Source organism: Oryzias latipes, chromosome 14 (genome assembly GCF_002234675.1).
Source record: "Oryzias latipes chromosome 14, ASM223467v1".
NCBI classification, from domain to species: domain Eukaryota; kingdom Metazoa; phylum Chordata; class Actinopteri; order Beloniformes; family Adrianichthyidae; genus Oryzias; species Oryzias latipes.
The window spans coordinates 25504313-25527332 of NC_019872.2; the positions used below are offsets into that span (position 1 = coordinate 25504313).

The 23020-nt window shown below is 37.2% G+C and overlaps 1 protein-coding gene across 12 annotated transcripts in view; it reads right to left on the minus strand.

Annotated features, from left to right (window-relative positions):
- Positions 1–3197: 3197 nt before the first annotated feature.
- LOC101173164 (neural cell adhesion molecule 1) overlaps positions 3198–23020 on the minus strand; it is a 309611-nt gene continuing 289788 nt past the window's right edge. For 9 of the 12 annotated variants that reach the window (XM_023962556.1, XM_023962560.1, XM_023962559.1 and 6 more), the window contains 4 exons: positions 16100–16307; positions 15310–15426; positions 13499–13933; positions 3198–6791 (listed from right to left, as the gene is read on the minus strand). In XM_023962556.1, the coding sequence (XP_023818324.1) occupies positions 6671–6791; positions 13499–13933; positions 15310–15426; positions 16100–16307 (881 nt within the window). In that variant the 3' untranslated portion in view covers positions 3198–6670. The remainder of the gene's footprint in view (positions 6792–13498; positions 13934–15309; positions 15427–16099; positions 16308–23020) is intronic. The other 3 variants (XM_011483933.3, XM_020709133.2, XM_023962563.1) reach the window with 2 other exon arrangements.

Genomic DNA, 23020 nt, shown 5'->3' on the forward strand with positions numbered 1-23020 from the left:
TATCTTAATATATTTTACCGAAACAAATTCTATTAATTCAATACCTTCTTTTGCTCTACAAGCTTTTTTTTTTTTCACACTTAGAGCTTTAACCTAGAAATAAGGAAATTACTTTAAAAAATGAGTCAAAATCCTTTTGTTCTAAACTCTTAAAAATAGAAAAAAACTCAAATTGCATTTTTGGTTCAACTTTAAGAATGTAATTTCAAAGGTTGTCATTATTTTTGAAACAAAATATGTAGATTTATGTTCAAAGAAGTGTTAGTGTTTGCTGAGGATTTATGAAGATGGACCAAACGGTATTTTCATGTAGTTCATTTAGTTTGTTCAAAAAATATAATTTCTACTTAATACACTGTTTTTTTTGTGACTGTAATCAAGATAAACTACACTTAGGTGATCAAAAACTCAAAAGATACATAAAAATCTAAGAACAAGCAAAATAAAATAAAAAAACGTTACGATATTCAGCAGTTCGCTATCTTTACTTAACAGTTAACTTATGTTATCTTTTTGAATGCTTGTTTGGAACTCGTTGCTAAATTTTGAGATTTCCTGTTAAGAAATAATAACTTGCTGCTTGTACAGATTATTTCACTACTTTTAGGTAATTTTCTTAGTCGACGTCCTTTTGCACATGTTTGGTTGTTTGCAAAGGGGAGCGAGAAAGTTTGGCTCCTTATTGTGAAACAACATTTGGTGAGAAAAATCCAGTCTCCTGCATGTTCAAATTATTTCGCTTTTGAATTAACTGAACATTAACAGGAACATCCTGTTATAAAAAACAACCAAAAACAGTCATTAACACTGACAGGAGGTTCTGGGACTCATTTCAGAGAATATTATGGAGTCAAAGATCCTAAATGAATTGCAGATTGGAGTGTGAGAAGAAGAGCCCCGCCCCTCGCTCTTCTGATGACAGCTGGGATCGCCTCTAGCAGCCTCTTGACCCCGGACAGGGTGAACACAGAAAATGCTCGGGTGGGTGCACCGGGCCTGTTTTCTTCCTTCTTTTGCTTGACTGAAAGGTGTCCCAGCCTATTACAATCAGCCATATTGAATACCAAGAGCCCCCTCCCACGTACAGATCCCATCCACACCCTTGCTGGGTATTTTTGGTTGGAAACAAGAATCCGTCCGGAAAATCTGCGACTGTTCTCAAAGGTGAACAGGTTTGAGCTCAGAGCTGCGCAGAAACCTGTTCCTTCACTCGCCGCAGCACAAAGGCGGCAGTCTGTGTCCAAGCAGGTAATAACTACAGGCCTGAATTGAGGGCCTTTAGTTATCACTGTGTAACATCAACCCAGAGCCAAAGGGAACCAAAGTGGACTATTGTTATTGAACGGGGGAGGGACAGATCCCCTGAAAAGGAGCCTAATCTTGTGTGTGCAGAGCTGAGGGGACGAGAGTGGCGGAGAGGCGAAATGGCGTCTGCAGGGGAATGACACGGAGCTTTGAAGGGCTGATTTGGGATTGTTCTCTTCTTCTGACCCATAGGAGAATCTGATTTGTGAATCAGAGCAGCGCTGCACTTTTATGTAAATGTATTCAGTGTTTGTTCTACACTGAAAACAAAGAAAAAGAAGGAAAATAAAGATCTGGAATGAAACCCAGCAGATGCTTTAAACATAGAACCATTATGAAGATATATTTTTTTGAAATAAGAAGATAAAATTAAAAGAAAAAAGTTTGGGCTGTAAAGTCCAAATCCATTGTCCTTTTCTAACAAATTCCTGTTTTTCTACTTTAAAAACTTGAAAGCAAAGACTGGTATTGCAGAGTAATTAGTTTTAACCAGATAGACAATCAGGCCGGCAACGATAAAAGCTTTTTTGAACTCTACAATCCATAAAACATTTAACCTTTTACTGTTTTTTTTAAATCTTCAGAGTGAAAAATGATGTCAGCTCATAAAGAGTTTGCACAACTTTTTGCTTAACTTTTCATTTCTGGTATTTATTATTAACATCTTTCTAATGCATTATGGAAAAAAAGATTAATTTTCTGAAAGTCATCTTTTTCCTCCAACTTTTAACTTTTTCTTCCTACTAAATAAATAAAAATCCACTTGAGTGATTACTTAAAATGCCACCGAGGAGTTGCATTGTAATCAAAAGCATATTTTTATATTTCGAAATATATGTATATATAACTGTTCAATTCCATTTTCTATGTTTAAAATAGGTTTGGGAGGTCGTATTAAGCCTGTAAAAAGGCTGGAGTCATGCTGCCCTCTAGCGGTATGTGAGCGGAAATGCAGCATTTGTGGAAGATTAATGCCTGACAACAGAGCTTGTGTGCTTCTTTTTTCCCTCTATGTGCTGTGGTTTTATTTTGAAACTATTTCTTTTTAACTCTCGGAAAAGGGATTCTAGAACACGAACAGGCAAAATATGAGTGCACATCAACAACTAATCAGCCCCAAAAGAGCTGTGTAGAAACGTCCTACTTTTGCTTGTGTTTAATGCATCAAGTGGGATAATATTTCGCTTCTTGTCGCCTCTCCTTGAGTAAAAATGCTGTTTCTATTTGTAGAACGTGGGGAGATGTTCTATTTTTTGTTCTAAAATTGATCATACATTCAATTCTTTTGCACAGAGGGTCTTTTAGGGCAGCAGATCTGAACATTCGTGTTTTGTATATTTTCTTAGAAGTATTTGCAAACATGTTTGCATCATCAACCTTTACTCTGAAAATCTAACAACTATTTAGAAGAAAAAAAAAAGGAGCACAATGTGATTAAGTTTACATGTGAATTCTTCTCTTTTCAGCTGTAAAAGAATTTCAAACCTCCTGCTGATTCCTATCAGAACTCTGAACCATTTTGGATCAGCAGGGGGCATTTTTCACTAACTTTTCCTTGGGAATTCCAAATTTTTACCCTGGTAGAGAAAAAAACATCTTCGCTCTAAAGCAGTGTGAGCAAAATTTTAAAAAACAAATAACATTTGTTAGCTCTTCTATTCTTAATTTTAATACAGTTTGCTGTTCCACTAAATCTTCCATTTCCAACTTTATTCTCCATGTATCCATCTATAAGTATTATTCAAATAACTCTTTTCTGCAGTAAACATAATGATACTACAGAGGTTTTATATGTACTTTTAACACATTACATAAAATAAGGCAATACTACTAAGAAATTATAGTATTTTAAATCCACATTTGTCAAAAAAGAAAAACTTAACAACCCAAAGTTCTTTTTTTTTTTTACTTTATTGAACAGAAATAATTCTGGCAGAGCCCAAATGGGTTTATTTCCTCAATTAGTGTTCAGTATTTACACCAGAGACAAAGAAGATAGGCGGACAGAGATGTTTCCAACCAGCAGGGCGGGAGCTGTCGCTTCCATCTGCGCATCAATGACAGCGGCCAGCTGCTGGTGGTGGAGGTTCAAGGCTCCTGTGTGACTCAGAATGAAAAGCATGGATGCTACACACTGCTTTGAACACCGCCAAACTAATAAAAAAAAACAAAAAACAACTAAGACTCTACATGTTTTTTTCATGACTACATCAAGTATTGGAGTAGGAAAGAAAGAAAAAAAGGCTTTTTGTGTCGTTCTTGCATTTGTATGAAACATCGGGCCAGAACCCGACGTCCTTCAGGCATAAAATATGCATAATAAATGTTCAGCTTCAAGAAACTAAACACATACATACATGGCAATTTCAGACCAATTTTTTTTTGAAGGATCGTCCACATGTTGGTTTGCTACCACACCATTTTTCAGGCAAAGACATGTCTGTGTGCTTAGAACAGTTCCCATTTATTTTATTTTGAAAAGAAAGTCGGAGAAACAGGACACGTTACACAACACCTTGTCGATAGATCACAAAATCACAGAGCCTTCAGAACATTTCCCATTGCAAAAATATCCACACTTTGTTTGGGACCTGAGCAAAGAGTCACCGTCTTTGAAGGAGTTGCAACCAGAAAGCTCTTGTTCAAATGCTGCTATGTGGTTTGTAATGTCACATGACTGAACTGTGATTTGAAAAGTGTATTTTAATATCCAAAAATCAACCTTTGTGTGTGTGCAACATTTACCACAACATAGGTGATGGCTAAACCTTCATATTCAAGAACCAAAACAAAAAAAAAAAATTCACAAAGAGTACATTGATAGTCATTCAGAAAACACCACCGTTAAGACAAAGCTTTGCTAAATTTACAGCTGTGAATGTCGTGAGAGGAAATCTTGGCAGAAAAATGTGACACAGCTAAAAGCAGATTTAGAGGAATGGAACGCACCCCGCTACTTTCTTATTCCAAGGCACCAGTTTGCTGCTGTTGGACTCGTCCCGTTTAAGGACTGCTACCAGCTACCACTTTTCTCAACTACCTCCTCATCTAAGGACACAGTGGATTCACTCTTCACAGTGTACTAGCCTGCTGTCTAAAGTAGAAGAAACACTGTACAAAAGAAGAAAAAAAGATGGTCGAAACGAATTTCCATTTTGTTTGTTTTTACTCTCAGACTGCATCATATCGAGGATTTGGAGTCTTTAAGCGTAAAAAGAGACTTTCATTTAAATCTCTGAAACCCACCGGCTTATTTCACAAGAGAGGCCAAATATTCTGGTAAAAAGGCACTGAGACAATATCAGTTCCTCAAACTTTACAACTCTAGGATTGGTTCAGTTTTTGATCAGACCGTCTTTTTACAAAACAAATACTTAAAGAGTTAGAATAAAAATTTTGCACCTCATCTTTGTAAATAAAGGAATCTGATGAGAAACAGGTTGACCGAAGGGACAGTCTGAGATTCAGATTTATTTCTTATTGTCGTTCAAAAATGCACTGCCGAGCAAAATGTCGTTGCTCCAGTCAGAACAAAATTCAGCTCAAAAGAAAAAGAAAAAAGTATGGAGAAGCTTGAAAGAATGAGTGAATAAATAAAAGATAAGGATCCCTACAGATGGAGAGCAAAAAATGATTAAAAAATGTCAAAAATACCAAGTTTTTTTTAATTCAAATTCACTCACATTTTTCAATCAAATTTTCCCAAATGGATTCTGGTTTCCAAAAAATTTTTGGTTTCTCAAATCAGGTCAACCTGTAGGATAAAGGAGGGCTTCGTACACTGACTTCATGAGTCCTCCCTCAGGACTAACCTTAAAAAGAGGCTAAAAATCACAAACCTTTCATTCTTTTTCCTCCACATAACTTAGATAACTTAAACTGCTGGCAAAATAAAACTTTAGCTATCAGGTTTCCATTAGTTACAGCCTGTAACAACGATTTTTTTCATTGGTCTTGCACTATTTTCCTACATGACCTGATGTTTTTGGTCACATGATATTCAGGGTTAAAGACAGTCCAAACCAAATAAGGCAGATTTTCTTCTTTGGGATGGGTGGCCAGGAAATAGATGTGGTTATGAAAAAAATAAAAAAATAATAAAAGTTAACCTACCAGAATCAACCCCCACTTCTACCCCAACCCTGACCTTAACCTCTGTGAGAACAAACAAAAACAATTAATGGACTGACAAATGTAATCTGGGTCCCCGTTTGTTTGCTTTCTCCACATTAACGAAACTTCCTGAAGTGTTTACACTTTCCTCTTACCAGGAACCAAAAAACGAGCGCTATGGGAAGGAAGCTTGGAAACTGTTTTAGACAAGAGTGCATAAACAGATTTTTTTTTATTTTTTGTTGAGACTAGAGACAAAAATTCTGTTTATGGTCACTCCGCGGTCAATTGCATGTTAGAGTGATTTTGGGGGATCCTGTGGAGAAAACATTTCCACACACATGCACGCTCGCAAAATATAAAACAAACATGGCAGAGGCCTCCTGCAAAAGTCATCTACGCAAATCTCATCTCCACCACTTCAAAATAAGACATTAAAGTAGCTAAATAGGCAGTGAAGACATCATTTAAACACACAAAATGAAAGAAAAAAAATCCTAATCCAGAATGATGCCCATACTGCATAAAGAATAGTAGTATTGGTAATAGACTTGTCGTTCATTTGTGTGCATCATGAAGGCAGTAAATGTGTGAGGATAGCTACAGTCCAGCTATGCCTATGTAAAGAGAAAAATCAAATATTTTGGTCCATTTTTAACAGCATTTCAATTTAGAGAAACCATTCTTTTTGACAGAATGACAAACTAAAGGGGCCAGAACCAGTTTGAAGGACATTTCCTGGTCAGAAGACACTGAAGAAAGAAATCCACAACTTTTTTTTTTTCCAGTAATTTGTTTTTCTGATGCTAAGGAGCTCTGGACATGAATTAAAAAAATAAAATAAATTGTTACCACAAATGAGCATTTTGTGTGCTCAAAGGAGCATGTCAAATTTGAGGACAAAATACTATTTTTTTTGTGTACACATAAGTGTTTTCTCCCTACAACTTAGAACAAAATACAAATTTTCTGTGCAGAAAATGCTAACTTGTTTGCACGACATGCTAATAAAATGCTATATTGTGTACACAAAATAATAATTTGTATGAGCCAAATACAAATTTAAGGTGGAAATTTATCATTATTTTGTGTAATGTCATGTCCAGGCCTCTGTATGATGTTGTGGGCATGTGTGTAAAATTGCTTTGAGGTTTCAGTGACTGTGACCACCCCCTCTTTTAACCTTTAAACAGACACCCAAACCGCCCAACCCAAACGCCCTCTTCTTCCCGCCGCCTTCCAGGAGAGGACATTACGCTCTACTTTCGTTGCCGTTTGCCTGAGGAGCCTCGTTGGGAACCGTCTTCACCTCGGCGGTGTCCTTCTTCACCTCAGTCTCGCTTTTAGCGTTGTCATCCTTCACAATCTTACCACTGCGGGTGAGAAGAGGGAGCCAGAGAAATGCAAAAAAAAAAGAGATTCTGTTAGCATCACTAAGTCTTTCTTCTAAAGCTAAACTGTCTGTTCAGAGCTGCCTTTTGTGCTTTTTTTCCCAAAGAAGAAAGGGGAAGGAATGAGGGGAAAACATGCAAGATGCTTTGAGGGAATTTGTTTTCGCTCCTGGAACTGAATGCATTTCACACATAATGAGATCAAGCTTACTATCCTACCCAGACATCAAGCGGGAGCACACGGATGTCAGAGCTACTTTCAAGGAACAATGAATGCTGATGTGGAATGAGACAGGGCCGGTACAGTAGACACAATGTATGAGGGAATAAAAGACCCAACAACACAGACTACAATACACAAGACGATTACATGCCATCTGGACTCAGCTGAGGCACAATGAGAAGAGAATAGAGAGCAGAAGTCGAGTATTTCTGCTGTTCTTCCTTCCTTCCTATGGAAGCTATCAAAGCGTGCACTCTGTCCTGCTGAGATACTGACATGTATAAATGTTGCCCAATGAGTGTGTGGAGGCCAAATATCTAACAATACTATCAATTCTATTCAAATAAATAATATGTAATTATTGATGTAATGTAATTGTGATCTTTATTAGTTTTGTGTTGTTTTCTTGAAGGGGTTTGCACTTCAGGGCCACCGTACAAAAGTACACATAGTCTATACGTCAGTGGATGTTTTGGTAAATGTGTCTCGCTAACAACTTCGCACAAAGGTAACAAAGTGTGTTTTGTTCCTCCAGATTTTCAAAATAAATGAATTCCAGTGGAGAGCATCTGCTTTCCTTCACAGCTTTATGGCTCAGGAAAAGGTTGGAAACGGAGTTGGATGACTTTCCTGATGACGGGACTTTCAAGTCTCAGGTGAAACTGCATGAGAAGCTGCTCTCTGATACCACTCTTCCTTTCTCCGTGTCTCTCCACGTTTTAAGGCTTCAAAGTCTGTGTTTCTGCGGCTGCCTGTCTGACGTGTATACCTGCCTTTTACCGTCTGTGTCATCTCTATCTGCACAGTGAGTGTGAGGAAGATTCAGAGGGAATCCAACGAAGCAAATTTAAGTGAAGCTCAAACTTTCGCCTTTGAATTCATGAATGGTTGTCTTTCTCTGCATACTAGACAGTTGACTGGCTCTCCTTTTAGGGTTCTAGGGTTTGCTCATTTGTGGTCAGAGTTCATTCCAAGCACATCATCTGCCCAGAGTCTAAACATTATGGACTTATTTCATGCACATTTTCTGTAAAAAAAAATAAAAAAAATCTAATATTTCTCCTTATTGACAGACTGAGGTAGAACGATGGGTGACATGCTTGTCCTCTATTCTCCTGAGCGCAGTTCTTCTGCTGTCATTTTATAGACCCCCACACTGGAAAATGGTCTTATTGGTGTTTTGTGGGATTTGTGGTGCAATATATATAAATATCTTAACCCCTTCATCCTTGAATTTATATACAATTATTTAAAAAAAAAATTCTTCGTTGTTTTTTTCTTTCAAGATGATGCACAACTCTCACAAAAAACTCTCGGAATTGAAGTAAAATAAAAGTTATTTTTTTGCACTGGAGCAACCCTACATATTTTTCATGTAAGACGCCCAGATTTGAGACTGAAGCGGATTTAAAGAATTTTTAACACTTCCCTACATTTTTATTGTTCCTGTGAATTTACAGGGGGTATAAAAAGACATAAGTAAAGCCATAAAATCAAAGGTAGAACTTTTCTTTTAGCATTCAGGATTTTGTGTTTGCGAATAGAACAAATTAGGCTTTCAATAAAATTAAAGGTCCTTTTGGTAGATGTTTTACAACAGTGTCTCTTAAAAAATGCATTCATTTAAGTTTACATTTTTTTTGGTTCCTATATATTTTTCCTCACTAAATATGTCCATACAACTGTTAATGAGAGTGAACAAAGTGGCCTTTCTTTATGCTTCCTAATGTAATTAAAGAAAAATCTAGAGATAAGACTAAAGCCTGAAAGGTCAGGAGACATTTCAGAGAGAATAGCGTGTAGAATCACTGAGAAAGAATGTCAGGTCATCAAAAATGTGAAAAGGATTTGGAACACGCTATGTTTTACATGGTTACAGCTGCTCAGATGAGGCAACCAAAGGGAAGTATTTCCTGCTCCATTGCAGACCAAAAATATCAGCATTAATTGTATGAACACTTCAGAGGCTTGAACAGTTTGCAGACAAAAGAGGATAAAACTAAACTTGGTGGCTACAAAAAGCAAAAGTCAATCTGGAAAAAATGGCAGTCTTTGAGAGTTTAAAAAGCAGCAGAAGATTGATGCTGCTTCTGGCTGGTTTTGAAGCAGCTGGGAAGATTTCACAATAGAAATAGAAAAGGAATTGAATGAAAACGCCAAAGAAAGAAGGACAAACAACCCAAGCTATCAAAAAGATAAGGCAAACTAAGAACAATCAATTTTGTTCCCTAAAACTGAAAACAGCCTCCGCTAAACAGTCTGACAGGACATTTCAGTTCGCTAATAAAATGATAGGAGAGAATCGCAATGCAGATGATATGGAGAGACGTCCAGCCCTGTCAGGTTTATGAAGAAAAATCTCACGAATGACAATCTAGATTTTATTACGCCTGACAAAATCCCTGCCTCCAAACCAGCTCCCAACTCCACGCACTTTATCACTGACAACTTCCTCTGACCATCCCAGTGAGCAAATGATGAGCTGAAGGAGCGAGGAGAGGAGTGAGTGTCAGTAAGCCTCTGTGATTCATCTCCTGCCACAGATTTCTCATCAGCCTCACAGGCTGTCAGGAATCGGGAACATCTGCAAACTCTTCGGACCAAAACTCCAAATAATAATCCCAAACATCATCGTTTAGATAGAGGCTTCAACACTGTGAAAAAGAAAAAAATGGAAGAAGCTGCAAAATATGTCTTTTCTATCAGAATTTATATGTTGGTGACAGACTATTCATGTGTAAAATACCAATTTTTCATGGGCTTTTTCGTGGGCTGCACGGTGGCGCAGTGGTTAGCGCTCTTGCCTCACAGCAAGAAGGCTCCCGGTTCAAGTCCCGGCTGGGGGACATGAAAAACACAACATCAATGGGGGACCTTTCTGTGTGGAGTTTGCATGTTCTCCCCGTGTATGCGTGGGTTTTCTCCGGCTTCCTTCCACCGTCCAAAAACATGCTTCATAGGTTGATTGGCAACTAAAATAAATTGTCCGTAGGTGTGAGTGTGAGAGCGAATGGATGTGTGATTGAGGATATTCTACCCTGCGACAGACTGGCGACCAGTCCAGGGCATCCCTTGCCTACGCCCAAGTGGCCGGGATAGGCTCCGGCAACCCCGTGACCCCGAAAGGGAAAAACGGTCAAGAAGATGAATGAATAATTTTTTCAACACTTGGGATGGAATAATTACCTCAAATATCCTAGTATTTAACTTCAAAAAAGTCCCAACAATTTTCAATTATTATTGTAAATTGTAAAATCCTGAGGTTATAATTAAAATACTAATAATCTATGTGTGGTTTTACTCTTAATATTTCCATTCATCCATCAGACTTTCTGTGTTACGTGTTTCCTCAGTATCGGCACACCCCAGGGGTGTGTTCTTAGCCCACTCCTGTACTTCTTATTCACCTCTTATTCACGACTGTACCGCCTGCACAGCTCCAACATTATTCTGAAGTTTGCTGATGACACCATCATTCCTAGGCCTCATCACCATCTTCACAACAAACACAAATACATCTAAATACATCTTTAGTCACATTACTGTGAATTTGTCAATTTTTGCACAGTTCATTCCCAGTTAGCTTGTCATAGTTAGCATGTTTTGTCTGGTAGTTCCTGTCGATATTGAACTCCTCGCAAACCACTGGTGTCATGGTAAATTTGGCAGACACAGTTTTTTCCTGGAAGTGGTGGCCTTCGCTGTCAATTTTCCTTTTCCTTTAAGTGACATTTTCAATATGTGCTAGAGAATGTCACAGAAGGGTCACACGACAGTGTTGCCACAGGTTTACGATGAGTTAAAAAATAATTTAGTCAACCCCAGTCAAGAAATCGTTTTCGAAAGTGCCAGGAGCCGCACCTTATTGATTTTATGCTTAGGGGCAGCGAGCCAGTAGAAATGTGGCCAGACTGTTGAGGAAGTTTGGTATGAACAGCGACATCCTGAAGAACCTCTACGGGAACAGCACAGAGAACCTTCTGACAGGCTGTAACACAGTGTGCTTCAGTAACTGCACCTCTCAAAACTCGAAAAGCACTGAAGGTGGCGCAAGTGGCAGAGGACGTCATTGGCAAGATTCTTCCCTCCATCTGGGACATTTACTGCAGAAGGAAACTGCACAAGACACTCAGCATCACATTGGATCATAATCATCCAGCAGTAGGACTTTTTCATCTGCTGCCCTTTGGTAGATGATACAGGAACTCGTCTGCACGCTCAAAAAGACTCTGATACAGTTACACTCCTCATGGTACTTATTGATCAAGGCAAGATATGCCCCAAAAGTCAATTTTTGTAGACTTCTACCTGCCCCTTGTACTCTACCCCAGCATATCCCTAATATTACAGTGTATTATACCGTACTATTTTTTTTTTTTACATCTCTATAGTTTTGCAAGGTACTATTATTGCATGCTACGAGTACCTATCAATTATTCTTAGCGAGTCAAACAGTTCTCATCCCAAGCATTTCATTGCATTGTTGAGCTTGTATTGCATCTGCTTATGAAAAATAATGCTTCATCTATCCATCCATCCATCCATCCATCCATCCATCCATCCATCCATCCATCCATCCATCCATCCATCCATCCATCCATCCATCCATCCATCCATCCATCCATCCATCCATCCATCCATCCATCCTCTTTGGTGTTTTATCAAATATGTTATAGTCTGACATGCTTTATTATATAAAGATGTGTTATTTCTTTCCACAAACTTATAATGCACAAAAACAAGTCAACATTTAATTATAACCCTAAAAATTTTGTAATGAAATGTTTTCTGTTCCAAACATCAAGGTATTGTAGAACTATTTTTTCAGATTTAAGAAATGGCTGAATGTATATAATTCAAAGAGAATGATTGCTGTTCATTTGAAATTAGTCGCCTTGGGTCTGAACAGCTCCAGAGTTACTCATGTTAATGCAGTTTACAGCTAATCAGAGTGAAGACAGGAACGGTGAAATATGACAAAGAGGGACAAAGCTAGTCTCTATGAAGTGGATAAATGGGCGGGTGGCACATGGAGGCTGTGATGGGTGAAAGGCCCTGGTAGCATCATAGTTAATCCTAATTTTATGCCTTTTCCTTGAGTAAACATCATAAAAAAATGTCACCTATAAATGTTAAAAGAAGAGCCTCCATACAAACTTTTGTTTTAAAAGCCATCAATATGTCCTTTTTTAATACATAGTAAGAAAAAAACATCAGTGCTTTGAATTAAAAATGAGGGTTAGACTATTAATAATTTCTTTCTGATCCACAAGCAATCCGTAGAGCTTTTGAAAGCGGGAATGCCTACAATCAAAGCTGAGCTTTAAAGAGCCACATGATTTGGGGCTGCAATTAATTCCAGTAAAACACGGCTGCAGCTGAAAGGGGATGATGGGCCCACGACTCCTGAATCGCTTCCCTCGGCTGATATAAACTGAGCTCTGGTTTGGAGCCAACAGCCAAAAGTATATCTTCAGGATGATTGCTGGCCCATCGAAATCCTCAGCACTCAGCAGTTCTAAGATGAGATGGATTGTATGCAGTAAACTTAAAACTTCGTGCACTTTTAGACTAAGAAACTTGCTTGTTTTTTATCCTTATCCAAGTGTAGAAAATGCTTTTATTTTTTTCCTAATTTCACTTTGACGTTCTCATCTCTAATTTACCGAACAGCTGATTAGGAAAATGATCCTTTAGATGCAAACAACATAAGATTTTGTTGAGAAAAGTAACTTATGGATGCTGATATTATAATTAGATCCAATACATTGACATCAGCCCAAATAAATGCTGAGTACATGCCAGTAGATTTGGGTCTCAGTCCACAAGTTTTAATACCAATACTCCTCAACAAATACCGGTTCCACTCCGATTTTTCAATAATGGTTTTAAGAAATCCTTACACATTATCCCAGAAACTTTCTCTTGTTACAGCTTGGCTCTAAAAACCATGAAAAAAACATCCTCAAATGGAACATTTTATCTGCTCAACATTTTTGCGCAGTTTTTTTCATGATTTTCAAGCAGCAATAGATTATATAGATCATTTGAGTCTCTCTTAAACTAAACATTATCTGAATTAAGTGTGCTGCGTTTCCTACTCCAATGACATTAATGTAATGATTTCTTCAGATACTTGGTAGTATCAACGCAATTAAATTGCCGCCCTAAAATAGTTTCTAACTCGATTTTCAGCCCCAGGTATGGATTTGTTCTCGTCTATACGTACAGTTATAATTCATAGGATTATTCATTGACAGTGGAGCTCTTACATCTCCTTACATTCTTATATGATCCCTGATAAATCTACAATATTATCCTGCCTCCTGTAATGCTGTTATCTGAGAAATAACATGTTGTTTTTTTTACATTTAGGGGTGACATTTTCTTCATAACTGGAGTTTAAAGATCTTCTAGGATGCGACCAGAGCAGACGGATGGAACGTGAAGAAGGAGGTGTTCATACTCATTTTGGACTGGTGCAGGCGAGTCTGTACACGGGGCTTTGGGGGCGTCCTTGGTCGGACCTCGTGAATCCTTAATCTGGGCGGTGTCCCGGCCTTTCACTGAGTCACCCCCGTCAGAAGGGGGGCTGACTGACTCTAGCACAGGAGGTGTTTGGTTGGAAGGAGGGTCAGCTTTGGGAGAGTCACTCAGGTCGACCAGGGGCCCGACATTAGGTTGGGGGTCAGTTTTACCAGAACCAGGGGGCGCTGCGGAGCTGCTATTGGGAGAGGCAGTGCTGGGAGCCGCTTTGGTGGGGCTGGAGGTGCTGATGGTGAGGGTGGTGCTTTCACTAGCAGGACTACTCTGTGCCGTGCTAAAACTCTCGCTAACTGAGTTGGCAGCAGTGGAGGGGAGTATTTTTACCACCAGGGGGGTGGTTTCGGTCACAGAAGGCCTGTGTCGTCGGTAGGGAACATGAGAGGAGAGGAGGGGGGGAGCAGACAAAGAGGGGTGGGGGGAAGTAAAGAGCCAGAAAATTGAGAGAAAAAGTTAAAAAACAAAAAAAAAATAGAAAAAGATGTGAGAAAAACAATGAGAGAATCAACAAAGCAAAGGAAGTGTTCCTGTGATACAGTGGAAATTAAAATCAAGACATTCAAAGAGTTACTTGGGTGAGTGTGGAGGGGGTCAACAAGTAAAAAGAACTATAGAGAAAAAAGGGATTTTCATTTTCTGTATTACTAAACCTTTTTTTTTTACAGAATCAGGTATTTATGTCTACTTTAGATTTTAGAGCCATAACGAATGCTTAAATCAAAGCATTTGTTCATTTTATGCAGGAAACTTGGAAAAAAACAACCTGAAAAGTGGACTCAAATTTATCTCCCAGGTTAAAATGCCAGATTTCAATTCAGTTCAATTTACATAACCCAGTTTTACAACAATAGTAGTCTCATTGGGCTTCATACCATACAGATTTGATATGCAATTGTTGCTGTGAGAACCACATGGCTTGATTATAGGACTGGGATTATGATAGGATTCGTTAAGGAATCCTACTATAAAGTGTTACTTAAGAGATATAAATTCTTAAAAAAATTAAATATTTACATTTTACACTACTTGTTTTGCAACACATGTTTCTTTGTTCCAAAATAAAAATGTATCCTAATTAATAGTCACAATACTATTCCACAACATTATTTAAAAAAAAAAAACGCTTCCAGGTAAGGTTTTTAGTAGCCTGAATAGGAAAAAGTTTGATTTCATGTTGAAAAAAAGTAAAGTTTTACAAGAGCAGTATCAGTGCCTTTGCTCCACAAATATTTCATGCAGGAAGATGCATTTTCTTCATGGATTAGCAAAGATTTGACAGATGCGATGGGAAGGTTTCTGATATCAATTAATGCTCTGTCAAAGAGTTAAAAAAGTTAAGGTAGCACTAATTATAAAAACTCTATATCTTGCCATTGCTATTATAAAACATTTTATCAGCAGTTTCTTTGTTTATCTAGTTGAGCTAAAATCCTTTGAAATCCAACACAGACATTAAAAACTTTCATGCAAACATGGAAGATAAATGTTTTTTTTGTTTGTTTTTGTTTTGCACAGCTATGTGATTATAGAGATTTACACAGGAATGAATGGAATCCCATTTGGCCTTTCTGAAATTTCAAACATACTGTAAGTGGAAAGCAAATTGTTGTGGATTTCATTTTAAGACATCAAATGATTCCATTTTTTAACTGTGTATTAAAGCCTTGGCCTCCTACTAATCTTTTGGCGGTTTTCGTTAAGGACTTTGGGAGGACGGCGTCAGTGTGCACTCACTCTGCTTCCGTTAGTGGAGTGGTCTCATTGGGCTCGGATGAAGGAGTCTTCACTTCTTGGTTTGGGCTGTGCTCCTCCGTTCTCACCTCAACAATCGGCTCCTTGGACTCATCTTTTCTGTTATGAAGAAGGCAAACAAAACTCATTGGCTGTGAATCCCATTTAGCTGATTTTGACTTTAGGATGTCAGGACGTTTGGGTTATCTGGGAACAAACGGTAACAAAGTTTACCCGGGAAAAACCGACACATCTGTGACAGTGTTAAAAAAAAAAAAAAAAATCGAAAAGCTGCAGAATCACAAGAATAGGCACTGCTTCTGTCAAACACGCCGTCTCATTCACTTAAGTCAACATTTGATCATGGTGCGCCTTCATCCACCTGCATGCTCTGATTGCAGGTTTCCCCCTAAGGGCCTCGCTGTTGTCACCTCACTGCTCTCTGATTGTGCTGAGCTTTTAAGTGTTTGCTCGCCTGTAGAGATCTGAAGGTGCGCAATCTCTCTGCAGATCTCGACTATACAGTTCTGCATGCATCAGAGTGTACTCTCTGAAGGTTTATTGTCTTTGAGCTTTGGTTGAAACAATTACTCGTTGTGTTCAGAGAGAAACAGCTCAACATATTGAACAGAATTTTTGATCAAACAAAGGCTACAAGAGCATTCATCTCTGACTATTCTGGTGTTTTCAATCACTCTCTTTTGTTATTCCAACACAGCCCGTATTTAGTGGAATAAATCCCACTAAATCAAAACCAGCCTGTTTCTTTGAATGTTGGGGATTTAGTCCTTACGTGAACGCCGCATTCCCCTCTTCGATGTCCTTGCTTTTGGCGCCTGGGCCGGCCTTGCCGCAGACGTTGACAGCGATGCACATGAGGAGGCCACACTTGTTCAGAAAATAGCAGGTGACATCCACGCCCACCAGCAGCAAGAAGAACACAACAATAAGGATGCCCACAATGGCTCCAGTTCCCAGTCCGGAGCCACCATGTGCACTACCTGAAAAGGTTAAAGACAGAGAGGATATGCAGCAAAACAGGCAGGAAGAGGAGGAGAAGAGGGTTCAACATGGAGAAGAGGGGGCAGGACGAAAGTTAGAAAGAGAGAGGAAGACAGAGGATGAGGGCCACAGTCAAGTTTTTTAAGACATTGCTTCAGGTTCTACTCTAACTCCAAGTTAATCATCCCTTCTTTTATATTTTTTCCAAGATTTAGATGGTTAAATCAGTCTTTCACATATAAAAAACAATATTAACCAACACCAAGTACAGAAAAAAAATGTCTGATAAATCTTTGAGGATTGGAATATTTAATGCTACGTTGAAACAGTCTTGAAAACACTCATTCGTGTAACCACTTCAAATTAAAAAAATCTATGTAAACGTGTGTTTCTGGCTTTGGTGTTGAAAACTCTTGAGCTAAAACGCTGCTTCACACATTTTTAAGTCTGTTCAAAATGCGCAGCACATCAAAGGTCAAACCAGTTGAACTCTAACCAATCATGGACGTATAGGTAGCATCTTTTCCAAAACACGAGAGCACCAACCATTTGTAAATTGAACATGAAGGAAAAATGAATACTTGCGGTTTGTGCCCGGCATAAATCCCATACTATTTTTTATTTTATTGTATTTAGACATGAAGAAAAGCCACTTGAGATGCAACATCTCATTTTTAAAATGGGTCCTCTGTATCATCAGAAGTCTACACCAAATCTTTCATATCTTGTAACAGAGCTGGGAAGGAATACACCTGGGGCAAAATTAGTGAGATTTGCAGCGCTTTGCAGCAAACCTCTTCCAACTGTGAGCACATGCGCTGTTGCGTAGCGACAGTCCAGCGTGAAAGCAGGTTCAAAATGCCCGTTCAGCCTTGTCTTCTACGTGCGACACATGCCCAGTGTGTACGTGGCTTTAGATGGGTTTTTCTTATTCATAAAGATTACTGACATTTTTCACAATTCCTTTAAATTAAAATACAGATTCCAACATTTCTGTTAGGTATCAGAGAGACAACATTCATCAAAAAACACATTTTAACATTAACTTTTCAGACCTTAGTTTAGACCTCAACATATCTAGATTTTTACGTTTTTTTACTTTAATAAACTAAGTGTTCTTCTTTAGGTCAAATTACAACACACTCTATGACTATTTTAGTGATTTTTTAATAAATAAAAAAATGAAACAGTTTTTACACCACAACAATAAACATACTAACATTTGCTTAAGGACCTACTTCAGTGAACATGGTGTTTTAACACGTTATTGTGGCATTTCTCCAAACCTAGAGGACACATATTAAAAACAAAGGCTCATAATTGCATTTCTGAGTATTTCTATATTCAAATTGTTGTAAATCAGGAGAAAACAAAATGCTGACATATGAAAAAGACCTCATTTGTGATGTGAAAAACATGCTGGGCGGGGCACAGGCTCACTACTCAGAGATATCAGAAATGAGGAGAGGAGGGAGGGGGGGAAATATTGCTCAACAGTTCCGCCCATAACTCAGAGTTAATATTCTAAATGAATTCCTGCCGTTGTGCAAGAACTATGTCCTAGAAATGATTAATTATTAGTATTTTACCTAAAAACAGCATTTTTAGCATTATAGTAATTAAAAACCACCAACATTTTTAATCTGCCTTTGCTGGAACTATCAATTGCATTTATGATACGTTTTTTGTTTTTATTGTCATTTATGCAGATTTTAGCTAACACTCCTAATTTTACATTCTTGCGAGTGATGCAGTATTTATTTAGCTGTACATTACTTAGTTTATATTCCTTGTTTTTACTGGCTGAATTATTTACTTTTTACTTTATTGTTTTTTAACAAATTGACTGACCAAAGAGCATTTTTTAAAATTTCATTGAACCCATGACAATGACAAAAAACACATGTTTTAATATTTCCAAAAAACATGCAGCTGCAGATTTAAATATCAAATTTTGAACTATTCATATTTTTCATTTATCTGTGGACCCTCAGACTTACACAGTACTTTCATATATAGGATCCCAAGGATATGAAATCGGATTTCAAAGATGGAAGAATAACACACCTGTGTATATATTTCATTATATTTCAAAATCATTATTTAATTACAATTAGAAAGAAAGACAGAAAGAAAGAAAGACAAGGAAAAAAAATTAAAATAGATTGTCGCATTTTTATTTTAGGGACTCATCAGGATAATTCTTTTACTGAAGCTGACAAACTGGATCCACAGACCTTTCTGGGGTTTAAATTAACTTGTCTTATTTAAATAAAAGCTGGCAAAGTTAACATTCTGTATGCAAATACGATGTTTTATTAACAGTAAAAAATCATTTTAATGCTGATCAATGTCATGGCTTCCAAGCTCCCATGGCACTCGCTTAGCAGGCTTCTGACATGTTTTTGGAAATTTGTGACAAAGCCATTACTATTTCCAATTAGCTGGAGGTTTCATAGCAAAGTACAGTGTAGATGCTGAACGACATGATTCGTGGATTTCATCATTTACATTGGGAAAGTAATCTCAGGATCAGAACATGGGAACTGACAAGCTGTCAAAATAAAGTAACCGTCCACAATGCGATGCAACTTACGGCCCAAAATAATGCACATTGTTCACTGGTAAACACCAAAGTTAGAACTTTTACCACATTTTTTGAAAACTAGCAACTTAAATAAACATTTTTGCATCTTCTTTGTTAGTATGCAAGAAGTCTTGACTGGAAAAAAGAAGGTTAAAAGTTTTTTCTTTCTTTTGTTTTTTGTTTTTGCTGCAGGGCATCTTAAAAGATGCAAGAAGTGTTGGTTCACTTTGACAGCAAAGCCCAAACACAGGCTGGGATTTTACCTCTAAGGATTACTCCTCATGGAAAACATATAAACATGAAGGTCACAGGTCAAATCAAGGCCCGGTTCTTTGATGCCATGAATTTTTAGGAACACGTATTGACAAAATGGCAGACACATTTTTTTGTGCCTGTTTGGTTTTTTGTTTTTTTTCAAGAAATGTCACAGGAAAATGAAAAAATAAACAGACTCCTATACTGAGTTTAGTGAAACTTGAACTAAACAACAAAACTATGAAAATTAGTTTTTCACAGTTTGAAAAAGTATATAAAACATCTGAAACTGTTTGATAGCATAAGATGGAAGTAAACTGAACCAACACACAAATATTCTCACCATATTAATATATCATAGTTTGCACAAGACAATCATCTATTATTTCTTGCTTTAAACACAACTCCAAGTAATCAGTATGGATACAAAACCTCATATGTTGTTTTTAAATTCAACAACATCACATAAATAATGACAGATAGATGTAGATAAAAAAATAAACACATTAGTTTAGAAATAAAATAATGTAATAAATATTTTACATGATATTGATGAAACTTAGAATCAGTTTAATTATAGTTTGAACTTTTGTATGTATAAGGCTGCACAATAGTAATTACACCCAAAGGTGCCCCATGGGTCAGACCTTTGATGAATAACAGGGTAACTGGACTCTGAGGACAAACTTTCATTCTGAGGTCCGTTTAGGAGGAGGAGGATCCACACACAGTTTTGACTTTGAGGGTTTTATATTTTTTAATGTAAAAAAAAAAGAGCAAATCTTACATTGAAACTTATTTTACAAACAGGAAATGAAGCAGCTTATGGCAAATATGATTAATGGACCTGAACTATAGAAAAACCTGCTGAGATGCTTCAATCATTCATATCCCTGTAGTTAAACATTTTTAATAATGGCTTTATAATGTTTGCTTCTGATTTAAATGAACAAAATTACAAGATTTTTTTTCCACTGTTTGGCATCATATAGGCCATAAAAAATAATTTGATGATTTGATTTGATTTTTTGATTTGAAATGGTTTATTTCAAGCAATCAAATAAGAATAATACACAAACAATACTGTCATCAGTTATATATTCATACAATGACAAATCAAACTTAGGATAATTAGACATATTAATAAATGTTGCTTGAAAGGGAGTGGAAGGAAGCGAATTCAAAACCCCATTCTGTTATACTCTGATCAATTACTGATTGATTACTCAGTATTTACTCATGTCATTATCATATTGATCTGATGTTTAGTTTATTTGTTGTTGTACATCATGCTATTTTTTATGTAATGCAATACATTCAAATCACATCCGAGACTTTTCCATTTGATTGCAATGACAGGAAAAAATCTAATTTTCCAGTTCATTAAGGGCTGCTTTGTCTGTTTAAATGTTGCAACCTATTGTAGAAACTTTTTTTTTTAAATGATCACGCAGAATAACAAACTACCACAACAAATTGCAAAATAAAATGCAGTATTTTTTTATTTTCTACATGATCGGCCAAAGAAAAGAGACAGATTGTAATGGGTCCAAGTAAAGAAAAACTTAAGAAAATATAGAAAAAAGGCAATCAGGAATATAGGTGTTACACACACAAAATTATCCTTGAATATTAGGGAAAAATATACATTTTCCAGACTAAAAATTGCATATGTTTGGGGTCACTCTGGGGTTGTAATTGTAGTGCAAATCCACCTGTATTGGACAGAGAAGAAGTTAAAAAAAATTGAATTTCTTGAGTGGCTTTTCCCTCCATCTTTTAAACTGTCTGTGCTCCAATCTAATCTTGTTCTTTTTCTTAGAACTGTGGCAGATTTCTTTTGTGATTAACCTGAACATATTATCAAACAGGCAAGTGAAGGACGAAGGTGTTTGTTTTCTGCTAAGCTTGCAAGCAGAGGTACCAACAGAAAAAGATTGAATAGAAAACCCCATTGTCCTCCTATAAGCTGCACTGCAATCTGCAGATCTGAATTCTATTTGATGCCACAATCAGAATAGCGAGAGCGTTTCGCAGCTCTGTTCTCACAGGTGGCTACACACTTGTTTCTCCTGCGCTCACGGCTTCATTTGCATTTTAACAGGAGCAATAAATCATGTGGCACGTAGTCTCTGTCGGAAACAGAGTTTTCTCACTGAAGGAGAGAGCGCAAGTCAAGCTGTCAGGATAGACTTTACAAACATCCAGATCTCTGGATTACTGTTGGTAACAAAACTTCAGTTTTGCTAAAAATGACAAATTTATAATGGATCAATACCTGGTTATTTTTTCAGATCTGACTGTGAGCTAAAATCTAGATTTTTAAAAAATCTATTGCAAAAATTCAGAAAAGTTCTTCCTATATCAGTCACGTCTAAAACTTGTTTGAGTGCTGTACAAAAAGCCTCATGTTACATTGAAAAGGTGCATTAATGATGATGAAAGAGTCCTTTCAGGTGCAAACACAATAAAAAAAAAGGAGAAAAAATTAACTTTGAGTTTTGAAAGCGTGTTTTAGAGCAAAGCCCGTGCAGGTCATCCGTTATCATTTGGAAACTTTCATTTTCACCAGAATGAGATTGGAAGTCAAGTTCTGTGACTTGGTTGCAGAGCAACATGCAGCCTGAGTGACATTCCAAAATACTCATCATCATCACGTCCCGCTCTTCTTCACCTTACTGGGTCAGTCAGCATTGTTTTTTTTCATCTTCTTCAATGGTGTTAGTTTCTCTAATTTAGCTGCATCAGTTTTCAAATGTTTTACACTTTATCTATGTCACAAAACGGGCAGACGGCTGGTTCCAACTGCAGCAGGTTTTATTAGCAAGTCTAATTTCAAATCACAAACGCAGGCTGAAAGCAATAGAAGAACACCATTTAATAGAATGATGACAGAAAATGATATAGATTTGTTCAACTTTCTCAATTGGAATTTTTTTTATTTTTTTTTATTGTATTTTATCATCGTACTGACTTAACCAGTAAAAATACATTTATATACTAAATTGCAGGGGAAAAACCATCCACTGTAAATGAAAACTGGAGTTAAAGTCTTCCAAACAGGAAGTACCTGCTGGCTCCAAGAAGCCAAAATACAAATAACATTTGTCAGAAGAAAAATTATTGATCTGCTCATTTTTTTTAAATTCGTGTTTGTGATGATGCTCTTTTTTATGATAATTTCTTCTGTACAGTGATCCCTCGCTATAACACGGTTTACTTTTCACGGTTTCGCTACTTCACGGATTTGCAGCGTGCATTGTGTTCTGCATTCTGATTGGCTAAAAAGCCACTCTGCTTCTTCTCTACCTGTGCGTCAATAACGTTGCAGTTTAATATGTACACGTACGTAAAACAGCTTGCCAAATTTACATTATGTACTTGCAAATTCTCTTGATGTTGGCATGTCGGTGTATAAGGATGTTTTGCGAAGAAGAAAAAAGAGCGACACCAACTGCCGATCTCTATGTTCTTCTCCCGAACAAACACACCTGCAGCTGCACCGCGGGCTTTAAAAGAAGAAAAATCTGCAGAGCGGAGTCAGGATGCAGCGGCTCAGTCTGAATTTAGAGCAGTTAAATACACCCGAGTCACTATTTGTCCGACTGTACTTTGTATTTTTTCATAATCATCATTTTATATTTTCTCCCGTTTAATCCAATTACTCGGGTCGCGGTGGGCGAATCTCCGCGATTTGAAGCCTTCTGTTCACATTGATGATTAAAATTATTATTTGACAGTACAGAACAGAAGTTATTTGTTAAAAAACGTTTCTAAAGTACTTTGATTTGTGAAACAAATGTTTGAGCCTATAAAATGATTTGTTCTTTCTTTTCAATGTATAATAGAGGATTTAATTGTATCATAATT